Source organism: Carex rostrata, chromosome 13, assembly GCF_964058835.1.
Source record: "Carex rostrata chromosome 13, lpCarRost1.2, whole genome shotgun sequence".
NCBI classification, from domain to species: Eukaryota; Viridiplantae; Streptophyta; class Magnoliopsida; order Poales; family Cyperaceae; genus Carex; species Carex rostrata.
Genome location: NC_135930.1, coordinates 674765 through 685644, shown reverse-complemented (window position 1 = coordinate 685644; position 10880 = coordinate 674765). Strand labels below are relative to the sequence as shown.

General features: G+C 32.6%; 2 protein-coding genes across 2 annotated transcripts; one reads left to right on the top strand and one right to left on the bottom strand.

Moving 5' to 3' along the window:
- The first annotated feature begins 5430 nt into the window (after window positions 1-5430).
- LOC144564405 (putative F-box/FBD/LRR-repeat protein At4g13965) lies at window positions 5431-6652 on the top strand. Its single transcript, XM_078314004.1, has 2 exons — window positions 5431-5912; window positions 6646-6652. The coding sequence occupies exons 1-2, from the start codon at window positions 5431-5433 to the stop codon at window positions 6650-6652; spliced, it is 489 nt and encodes a 162-aa protein (XP_078170130.1).
- A 655-nt stretch (window positions 6653-7307) lies between these two features.
- Window positions 7308-9976, bottom strand: LOC144564404 (protein NRT1/ PTR FAMILY 5.2-like). The gene is made up of 5 exons (XM_078314003.1): window positions 9404-9976; window positions 8387-8478; window positions 8227-8295; window positions 7912-7948; window positions 7308-7439 (listed from the first exon to the last, which is right to left on the bottom strand). The coding sequence occupies exons 1-5, from the start codon at window positions 9974-9976 to the stop codon at window positions 7308-7310; spliced, it is 903 nt and encodes a 300-aa protein (XP_078170129.1).
- Window positions 9977-10880: the final 904 nt, after the last annotated feature.

Genomic DNA, 10880 nt, shown 5'->3' with positions numbered 1-10880 from the left:
GCCCCAAAATAAATTCATTTATTTTATTAATTACTTAATTTGCACTAGTAAGAAAATAATAAATTTAATATTATTATTTCCCAAGAGATAGAAAATGGGTTACACCAAATAATATAGTAATTCAGAGTAGATAAAACAATGTTACGTTTATATTGGTTTGGTTTGGGGCTGTACCAAGCTAGTAAAGATGCTAACAAGTAAGGGTACGTTTGGATGTATGTTAAATTTGGATGGGTATATTGGATATTGTGATGTTTTGATGAGAATATTGACTATTTTGAAAGTTTAGATGGGTACACTAGAAATTTTCCCTAAGTAGGATTTGGCTTGATAATATGATATGTGTGAATTCTTGCACCTTTAAAGAATTTACATGAAAGTTAACTCACAAGAAATTTAACATAACTTTTTAAAACCCTGTTTGCACTTATTAATTTATTGTTGTTTTTTTTTTTGAGATTTAAAGTTCATTTTTCAATTAGTCTGTGTTTCTCCTGTTAATAACAATCAGCAATGCCTTTTCTCCTTGGCTGGAGATTCATGCAAATTTTTTGAGACTTTGAACGGGTTCATCCTAGCTTCAATTATGATTAACAATATTTCATCTTGCAGAATATAATCTTGAATAAAAAGCAATAATCTGTAATGAACAGCCTTTCTTTTCTTTGGCATGTGTACTAAAATAATTCAGAAGTATTATGCTTTCTACATATCTTCAATATTTCATTATATATTTTTGCCTTTCTTTTTCCTCTTTTGGTCAATAATACAATGGCAAGTCCATGAGTCGGCTGTAGGGGAGTACACGAGAATTTCTTGGATAACGGATGATCAATCTATCATCAAAGGTCAAGTATGGCAAGGTGTCCACTCAAAAAAAAAGAAAAAAGAAAAAAAGAAAAAAAAAAAAAAAGTGTGGCAAGGTGCCAGGGGAAATATGACACAGTTGCCGAAGGTGAGTAATGACATACTCTGTTCTACCAATGTGGAATCCAGAAATTAAATTTAGATCTGGTCACCACTCACCAGCATGTTTGGACTATTTATGTGAATAACCGGGTGTAGGTTTCGAAAAAAAAAAATCCGACATCAGCTTGTTATTGTTACTGTATTTTTTTTATTTTTTTTGGAGAATTTTATTATCCGTTTGAATTTGAGGTTTTTTTGGGCATTAGATAAAACTTTTTTTTTCTTTTCTATTTTTTATTGGTTAATAAAATTGTGTCTGTGTTAACTGTTAAGTGAAAAGTTTATAATTATTTATTATCTATTAAATGAAACTGTTTATTGGTATAGATTTATGTAAATTTTCTAATATTTTTTATTGTTGGTAAATAATTTTTCAGTTAATACAGAAATTAACTATAATTAATATATATAAGTTAAAACAAATTTAGAATTGATGATGGAAGCTTAAAATTTCTGTTTTCGAAACAACAAAGAAACAACAAAGGTACAAACATATTTCATTTTTTTTTAAAATAGAATTATTTTTTGTAATTTTAAGAGAACAAGCACAAAGCAGTTGAATTTATATAAAAAAAAAAACAACTCTATCGATTCAGGAGAGGAAGAAAATTCGGCAATTTTTATTAATACCCTAAAAAAGAATTAAAAACTGAGGATTTTTTTTAAAATTGCCGCGACCGCCTGGACCACGGGCGGCCCACCCTCTCTAGCAGACTGCCCGGGCCTGGGGCGACGGTCCACGGGGACCAGACCGCCTGGAGTCCGGACGGTCCTTTTTTTTTTTTTAGAGATCTTAATATTTTAATTTAAATAATTTTATGAAGAAAAAAATGTTTAGTCTTATTTTTAAAGCTTCAACCTTATTGCTCAAATTGATAAGAATTTCATTATAATGTTATAAATAAGAATTTCTCCTTGTATATCCATATATATAAATTTAAAGAATGAAAAATATATGTTTTTTTCCCTTCAATTAGTCTATTCTCAAAATCAATGATACGTGAATTTCAGTAAAACTAATTTAGTCACTCTTCAAAGAAACGCATTAAAAAAAATTAATTCTTAAAGAAATATTTCTATAAATCTAACACAAGTTAAATCTTTTACAAAATTAATATTGTCAATCCCCACCGCAACGCGTGGGAACTTGACTAGTCATACAAAAAGCATGTAAGAACATGCATGTTTAATTGCAGTCGCACACAAAATGAGTACAAAGACAATGCAATTGTTTTTCTTTCTCCTTAATATAACATAATATATATTTATTATATTATATTATAATAAATATTTACTTGAATTAAAATGATGTAAATAACATGTTTAACAATTATGAAATATATTGAACGTGTAAATAACATATTGCCTTGCATAGAGTTGGAGGGAATTTTTTTTTTTTTTTACGGGAAATCCTCTGAGCAGTGACCTTCTTAATACATTATAAAACTGTAGGTATTTGCATAAAAATGTTAGATAGTCTAGCTATATATATTTCTCATAACACACTTGTAAAATTAATTACTTTGTCATTTTCAATTTTTATTAAAATTGGTTGAATATTTATGTGGGGAACAAAATAATTCCATTGCGAATTAAGCCGAATCCGAATCCTTTGAAATAACTGGAAACTTGAATTTGCTCAAAATTGAACCAATTGTAAGAATCAAATTGATTTGAAAAGTAAAAGGACAGGTAATGGCATCATAATTTTGTACAGATGCTATCCTAGTGCATTCTTGAGCCATCTTTTGTGGAACTTTATGCTTTATATTTCCCATAAGATCATGGGAACTTAGGTTTTTTCTAGGTCCTGTTCGGCTGCACAGTGGGAATGGGAATAGGAACAGGAATAAAAAAAAATTTGAACTAAAATTTACTGTTCACGTGGGAAAAAAAAATTTCTGTCTGAGTGAATTTTTTTTTTCCCACGTAAACAGTATTTTCGGAATTACATCCGAACAGGCCCTTATTTAATAATATTGGGAACTAATATTGGAAATCACATCAAAACTCGTTTTTGATCATTTGCGCGCTTGTACTTGCACTTTGCAACTTATTTTGTTTTCTTTTCTTAATCTGAATATCAACAGATTTAAAGTTTATCCAGAGATTGAGACTGGAAACAGAATAAATTTATAATCTTCCCTCGTCTTGTCCATCTCGGGTATATGTCGAGAACTCACACATTTTCCAATTTGAATTGAATTGGCCTGAACAATAATGCATCAGGGATCGAAAACATGCGCAGGGGTATCATTTCAGTGCATGGAAGATAGCATGATTACCAAGAAATAAAGATCCAGGAAAGTGCACAGCTTCTAGGAGTTGGATCTATACCTCGTTCTATTCCAGTAGTCTTAATGGATGACCTTGTTGACCTGGTCAAAGCTGGAGGTTTACTTTGCTTTTTTATTAGTACTTAGTTTTTCTTGAATAATTTACCGATTCTATTTTATGTTAATGATATCCTGATCTCTCATTGCTTTCCGTGCCGATACTTACTGGTTCTCTTTTCTTGCTTCAGATGATGTGATAATTAATTACATGTGTTTTAACCGCCAAATGATCATCAGACTTGAAGGATGTGAGATGTGATCTTGACCCAATACCAAATAATAAACTAGATGGTATGAATCTCTCCACAAATTGTACCTAATGATATATGTTTTTTTTTTCAAACATTCAATATGCAATATATACATGGAAATTTTAATATATAACTCTTTTTTTCCACGAATAGCAATAAGCAATCAACTATATTAATCAGATTCTTGTATCAATCGGAAAGTTACATGCATTGATAAAGAGTTCTATTAGTTAATTTTACGAGACACATTTTATAAAAATCAAATTTACTAAAAAAATTAGGTTCCTCGGTCACTAAAAAAAACCACATCTAAAAACGTGTCCATTTTTTTTTTTTTTTAAATACTTGATATATTAGAGATGAATACTTTATGTGTTATAGATGAATACTTTAAGCATTATAAATGAATACTTGCGCGCGCCAGTTATAAAATCTTTCAAATATTAGATGCTCAACAAATAGTAAGTGGTCCCCCTAGGTAGTTAGTAGTTATTAGTATTTAATGATTGGGGGATAAATAGAGAATTATTACGAGGGGATAGCTAGTTGCTCCCTTTTATATTTACATTTGCACGACGAGAATGAATACTTTCTCGATGAGGATGAATACTTGTTCAACAAACAACTCGAAAGTATGTTATCATGGATCTCATTTGAAAGATAAAATTATGTAGAAAACATTAGTGGTTTTAGATTTTGAAAATTCCTCACCGATCGTCAGAAATATTGATTAGATTGAACGGGAAAAAAAATCACCTCTAAAAACGTGTCCAGTTTTTTTTTTTAAATACTTGATATATTAGGTATGAATACTTTATGTGTTATATATGAATACTTAATACATTATACATGAATACTTCCGCGCGCTAGTTTTAAAATCTTTCAAATATTAGATGGTCCCCAAATAGTAAATAGTCCCCCTAGGTAGTTAGTAGTTATCCAGGTAGTTAATGGCTGGGGGATAAATGAGGGATTGTTATGGGGGATAGCTAGGTTCTCCCTTTTACTTAATCTTCAGAACTCCCATAAATCTCATCTAACAACATTGAATTTGAAATTAACAATAACTGTACTTGATGTTAACACAACCTTATTATTTCGTTTGTTACAAATAGATGCATGAATATGTTTCTTTTTTGGTAAAGATCAAGCCACACAACAATTTATTACCACGAGAGATTTTTTTTATTCATATTTCGAATCAACTTTATTCCTTCATCCATCGTAATTAAAAATATAAAATAAAAATAAAGTCTAGTTTAGAACTTTCAATTATTATATTTAGTCAAGTTCCATAACTCATTGTTCATTTAAGCTCCTGGTTTATTTTACAACCTTCAATCTGAGTTAACTTTTTTTATCTTAAAGATAATTTTTTTTTAATATTTCTTGAAGTTAATTCAAATTGATGGTTTAATTAGTCAATTATACAACATAATATCAAAATTGATGACTTTAACTAATAATGTAAGATTTAAAAATTTTAAGTCTTAATGAATAATTTCATAGGGTCAAGTTAATAAAAAATCAATTTTAGAATTTGATAACAATTATATGTATTTAGATAGAAAATGATTGAACAAAAAAATTGAAAGAACTGGACGCAACCAAATTTTCGAATTAAGTCAAAGCAAAAGGCCAAGTTGTCGGGACCGAATCCTGAAGTAACCCAAAATTGGATTGCAAATCGGACCGAATTGGAATGCACGGGGTTCCATTAATATTCGTGCCAGAGCAGATCGAACAGTCCGGATCCAAATTCAAAAATTGAGTTACTTTAGGGATCGGATTGCACGGTGGAGGTGATCCAAATTCAAAACCCGTTCTTCCCCTTCGTTCTTCTAGGAAATCCTTTTCCCGCTAAGATCGCTGCCATGGCGAACTCCAAAAGAAATTCAAACCAAATTGATCGTCTCTCCAATCTCCCCTGTGCATTGCTCGTCACAATCCTCGCATTCCTCCCCACCCACATTGCCGCTCGCACTTCCGTTCTCTGCCGCTCCTTTCGCCATCTCTGGGAGGCCTCTCCTTCCCTTGCACTCATCAGCCGAGACCTTCCCCACCCCCAACCTGAGAAAGACTTCGTTGCCATGGCCAAACGTGCGCTACTCTGCCGCAATCCCTGCCATCCTCTCCTCAGCTTACACCTCGAAATCTCCCTCTGTGACCGACGAAATGCGTCATTTCTTTGTTCCTTACTTAAGAAGGCCCGCTGCCTCGAGTTGCATCACCTCACCATTGAAGGTTGCTATTATAGAGATTTCTCAACTATCCTCCCCATTATCTTGACCATGACCACTCTGAGGTGCCTCTCGCTTGATCGCATACCTCATTTGGAATATAACGTATCTTCTCGGTACTATCCAAAATTTAAGTTTACTTTTGCAAACACTTTAACCTGCCTGAGAAGCCTTTCCCTTGGATTGGTTAGCACTATCCTGGAATATTTCAACTCACTTTTCTCCCAATTGTGTTGCTTGGAAGATTTACATCTTGATGTGAAGCTTTGTCATGGGTTTAAAATTTCCTCCCAGACAATAAAAAAACTCAAACTGATTATTAGCGTCGGTTGTTATGAAAATTATAATATGGTGTTATCTCTTCCTTCATTGGAGTCACTTCATTTGGAAACTCAGCAGCAGAACGTTCAAATTCTGTCTCGCATCTGTGGAGATGTTCATTTGTTGAGAAAAGCTGTCATTAACCTAGACCATCTTGATTGGGGAGATATCAGTGTTGTTGATGGACTGCTAAATTGGATCTCACATGTTGAAGAGCTAACATTGCATGCAAAAGAGAGGAGGGTAATAAACTTTCCCTCTCTTAATTCTTATTATTTTTGCACAAGTCATTTATGTTTACTATGTGCACCTCCGGTGTGAGTTGATCTTCAAATTGTTTTGATTTGTGTGTTTGAACCTATCAATTAACCGCTTTTTTTTTTAAAAAAAAAGTGGTTTGTCATGACATGTCAGATATGCATCTGACCCTGGTTTGACAATTTTATGTTATTACTCGGTAATGTACAGTACAATTGTTTAGGCTGATGCTTTACTTGGCTATTCTTGACATGTGTGTAATTTTTACAGAATGTAGAGGACCCAATTCATATCTTGATGGAACCAGAAAAAAAAGTGCCGAAATTTTCTAATTTGAAGCACTTGGATGTGACCCTTTGCTTTCACGATCTTAATTATGAAGCTATCATCAGGATGCTCCATAATTGTCCTGTTCTAGAATCACTTAAACTGTTTCATGAGGTGCATAAACTTTTTATTTTTATTTTTCTAACCTATATGTCTAGAATTTCATTATGTGCTATCATATGAACGGGTGAAAATTCTTTGATGAGAATAATCTTTTGAAGTTGCTGATGTAGCAAGATTGCACCTATAACATGAAATGAAATAGGTAATGGAACCCATATACTATCTTTTCTATACCCCTAATACTCAACAGTCCAGGTACTTGATTTCATTTTCACCTTTCTTACCTCAGCTCTTAAATCAAAGTATTGATCGATGAGTCTTCTAACATATTTCAGAAAAGGAGGATGAAAGGTGCAGGATCGAGGCTACCACGTAATGCTGATGGTAATTACCGATATGCAATTTTCAAAAATCTCCATTCGGAGGTGGATAATAAAGCATTCATGATGTTGATGGATTATAAGAAAAAGTATCCTAGCAAGTATTGGAGGTGGTAAGCTCGTAACTACTGTTGGAAGCTGATTCATACTTAATACACCTAATTAATTTGGTTTTAAGCATTTGGGATCAAACTCAGTCACAGCAATGTTGTGCAAATTAAGGGTTTTTTTGATGACATGTTGTTTTGCCGTCATGTGGCCTTTGCAGTTCGGCTTTCTTTTAGTACAAAAGACCTACATTAATTATGGAAGTCCACATGTTACTTTATGACTTTCTTAAAACAGAAAGGTTGTGCTAAAGTCCGCATATTGGTTTTATCGGATGGTTAATTTAATTAGTAAGTTTACTGTTGGGGTATTAAGCTCATTTTGTAGGGAAAATATCTACAAGATATATATATGTTACAAGAAATCCACAGAATCAACTGAGAGAATATAAGCTGGCACCCTTGGACCTCACACATATCCTCAGCTATCAATTCTCACAATCCAATCTATTAGACTCGTTACATAAAAGAAACCAAAAAAACTGAATAAATTAACTTCTCAGTGCCCTTGGTTAATGGAATGGCTGAAACAAATTCTAATATATATTTTTTTTCTATTAGAATGTGTTGCACTGGAGAAAAATTATAATATTTACATAAACAAGAAACTGAGAACTATCTGCTACCTACAACTAAAGATATCAGCTTTACGGCTTTACCTTGCCAAAAGTTATCATTTGATAGTGAAGCTCATACCTGCAAATATTATTGTTTGTTAGAGAAAACATCAATAAAGTTCAACAATACCATTGCACGACCACACAATATTGAAACAGCAAAAAGCATAGAAGTTGTCCCCCTCAATCATAGTCTCATAGACATTCGGCAATCAAGCTCTTTTGTACAAATTTAATGTAAGAAATTTTCTTTAATAGGAAGGGGAAGGGGCGGAAAAGTTAAATGAAAATTTGCACGATTAAAAGGGATATAAACAGGAAATTATTCCACAAATTTGACTTGGGAAAAAAACTTACAGAATTTCTTGGTCTAGCTTGCACAGAGGAGGCCACAGATACTTCTGAATTGAATCTATTACAGGATACCTTCGCAATGAGAAACATTTAAATTATATTGTTGGTAACCAATTTGTACAGAGCTTTATTTGAGGTACATTCTATTGAAAAAGGCTCTTACATTTCAAGAAGATGTATCTGCACCGACTCAGGGAGAGGTTTGAGCGGGACCCACCAAAGTCTCACGCATATTCGACCAACATTTGTATCAACCTAGTGGAATCAGAGAACAGGAATATTCAGGTTCAATTCAAATTACAAAACAATTAAAGCGATATCCATCTTTTCCATTTAAGTTAAGTCAAAAGCCCAATTAACCCAAAGTACCAAGAAGAACCAAAGGAAAGGGTGGAATAACTTATATGTCAATTGCATCTATCATTATTTTTTTTTAAAATTATATATATCCATCATAAGTTCATAACTTCTAGATTTAAATATTTGTTCATAAAAAGAAAATAACTACATTTCATCTAAACTCACTTGTTTTATTGGACTTGCTCAGCACAAAAAAATTGTGGTGAAACAGAAAATAAAAAAAGGTATGAATTTGCGCTTTAGCACCTCTTTAACATCTTACTTTTTATTATGATAGAGATGGATTGAGAATAAGTGACTTATCACATATTAGAATTAGTTTAATTTCACTCTTCTACTATTTTAGACGTACTGAACATAATGAAATGAGTAGAACTAGGATGTTCTTAAGTGCATGGTTGTCTCCTCCTGACCACTGCGACTTTAAGTTGGAGAATTGTTCACCTCCATCTCCGCCTCAACTTGGTGGAACTAGCACCACTTTTGGTCCTGTTCATTCACCAGATCATGCAACTGATCAGCCTTAGTGAGTGAAGGATATATAATCTGTATGTTCAGGCAAGGAGCCAATATGACGATATGATGATCTCAAGTTCTCAACTATTAATTATATATGTTTTGTTATTTTGGTTTTAATGTGTCAGTAATATATAGTATTGGTGAGTATTGTGAAAGATTTTGTATATTTTTTTCGTACAATTAAAATATGATTGTTAGAAAATAAAAATGGTATTTTCTATGTGTGAGTGCGGATGTTAATTAATAGCTAAAGTCTTTACAAGTTTGTTCTTTTCCCATGTTGTAGTTCTTTTTTCAATACCTTAGTGTAGTTGTAGCTAGACTCCATCATAAACTGCTTCTTTTCCTTATAATCAGTCAATTCTAACTCATGCAACTCCATCGGATCACTAGGTACTGAAACCTGCCGTTTTCTACATGCGGCGACAAGAACTCGTGACATCTTCATAAAAGAGCTACCAGACGGTAATTTATGCCGATAAAATGGCGTACAAGTCAAAAAAATGACCACAGAAATTATAAGACCCAGCGTAGGTAGCGCATATCCTAATGTCCATCCGACATTATCTTGGATGTATACCAGTACAATATTGGCAAATAATGTACCAAAGAATATACTGAACATCCACCAGTTGAAGAACGAGAGTTTTTGGAATCGCTCTTTCGGATCAAACACGTCAAATTGATCGGCGTCAATTGTTGAAATGTTGGGTTTGGTGCCACCTGTACCAATGGCAAGGATGTAAAGGGAAAGGAAGAAGATGCCGAGTTGCCATGGCGAGGCTTTCTGAGTACAGGTGGGGTTGATTGTGTTGGCCCCACATGCCGGTGATTTTAGTGAAGGTAGAGATACTGATAATGTCAGGAGGCACATTCCCTGTATATGTTAAAAATTCTGGTTATTTCTGAGGTGTGTCAAATTGGCAATATATGTCACAAAGCAAGAATATTGAACTAGTTGTTTATCAAATTTCTTTGATTTCAGTGTAAAATAAAATGGTACAAAATGCTTTAATTAAGAAACATTTTCCCCTAGCACTCCCAGTTTCAAACTCGGACAATTATATTTCATATTTTTTTGTCAATTTTGACTTATTTTCAATTTCAGACTGATATGATAATTTCATAAACAAAAAGATTTATTTTATTGAAATTACTTCCAAAACGTCATGTTGGCAGAGTTATTAATTTATGTTCACTCATCTATCTCAGAAATTAATTTCTACGATGTATGAGAATTTTCTTTTTGAAGTTTTGAACACTAAAAGCAATCAAAATTAATTGTATGAGTACAGTTTTTTGAAATTAACTTCAAATTAGTTTCAGTTATTTCTATTCTAATTCGAATCTAATTAATGTATAAAGATGATCTAAGAAAGGCTATGAAATCCAATTGAAGAGAAAGACAAGGGCATAACCAAAAAATATTTAAAATTGAAAGAGTTATTTATGGGCTTGTAACATCTTATTAAAAGCACCATCTTGGTAAATAGGCCTTTTAGGTTCGGTAATGTAAGAAAAAGTTAATACCTTACTGGGCCTATAAAGGATATGGTAATGGGCTTTCACAATGAAAATATTGGGCCTCTTTACTACATAGGCTTCATACTATGGTCCCCACATTTCCATCAAGAAAATATTAATTAAAGTACTTTATGAATAGAATAAACAAATAAAAACACATGAATTAATTAGTACACATTTAAATTAATTAAAACAAATTAAGTTGATACTTAATTATAGACATTATCCAAACAATATGTGGTACAGTATTAATG

Coding starts and splice junctions, on each gene's coding strand:
- LOC144564405 (XM_078314004.1), top strand. CDS start 5,431: ATGGCGAACTCCAAAAGAAATTCAAACCAAATTGATCGTCTCTCCAAT.
- LOC144564404 (XM_078314003.1), bottom strand. CDS start 9,976: ATGTGCCTCCTGACATTATCAGTATCTCTACCTTCACTAAAATCACCG. Junction 7,949..8,226: donor AAGCTAGACCAAGAAATTCT/GTAAGTTTTTTT, acceptor TAATATTTGCAG/GTATGAGCTTCACTATCAAA. Junction 7,440..7,911: donor AAATGATAACTTTTGGCAAG/GTAAAGCCGTAA, acceptor TAATTAATGTAG/GTCTTTTGTACTAAAAGAAA.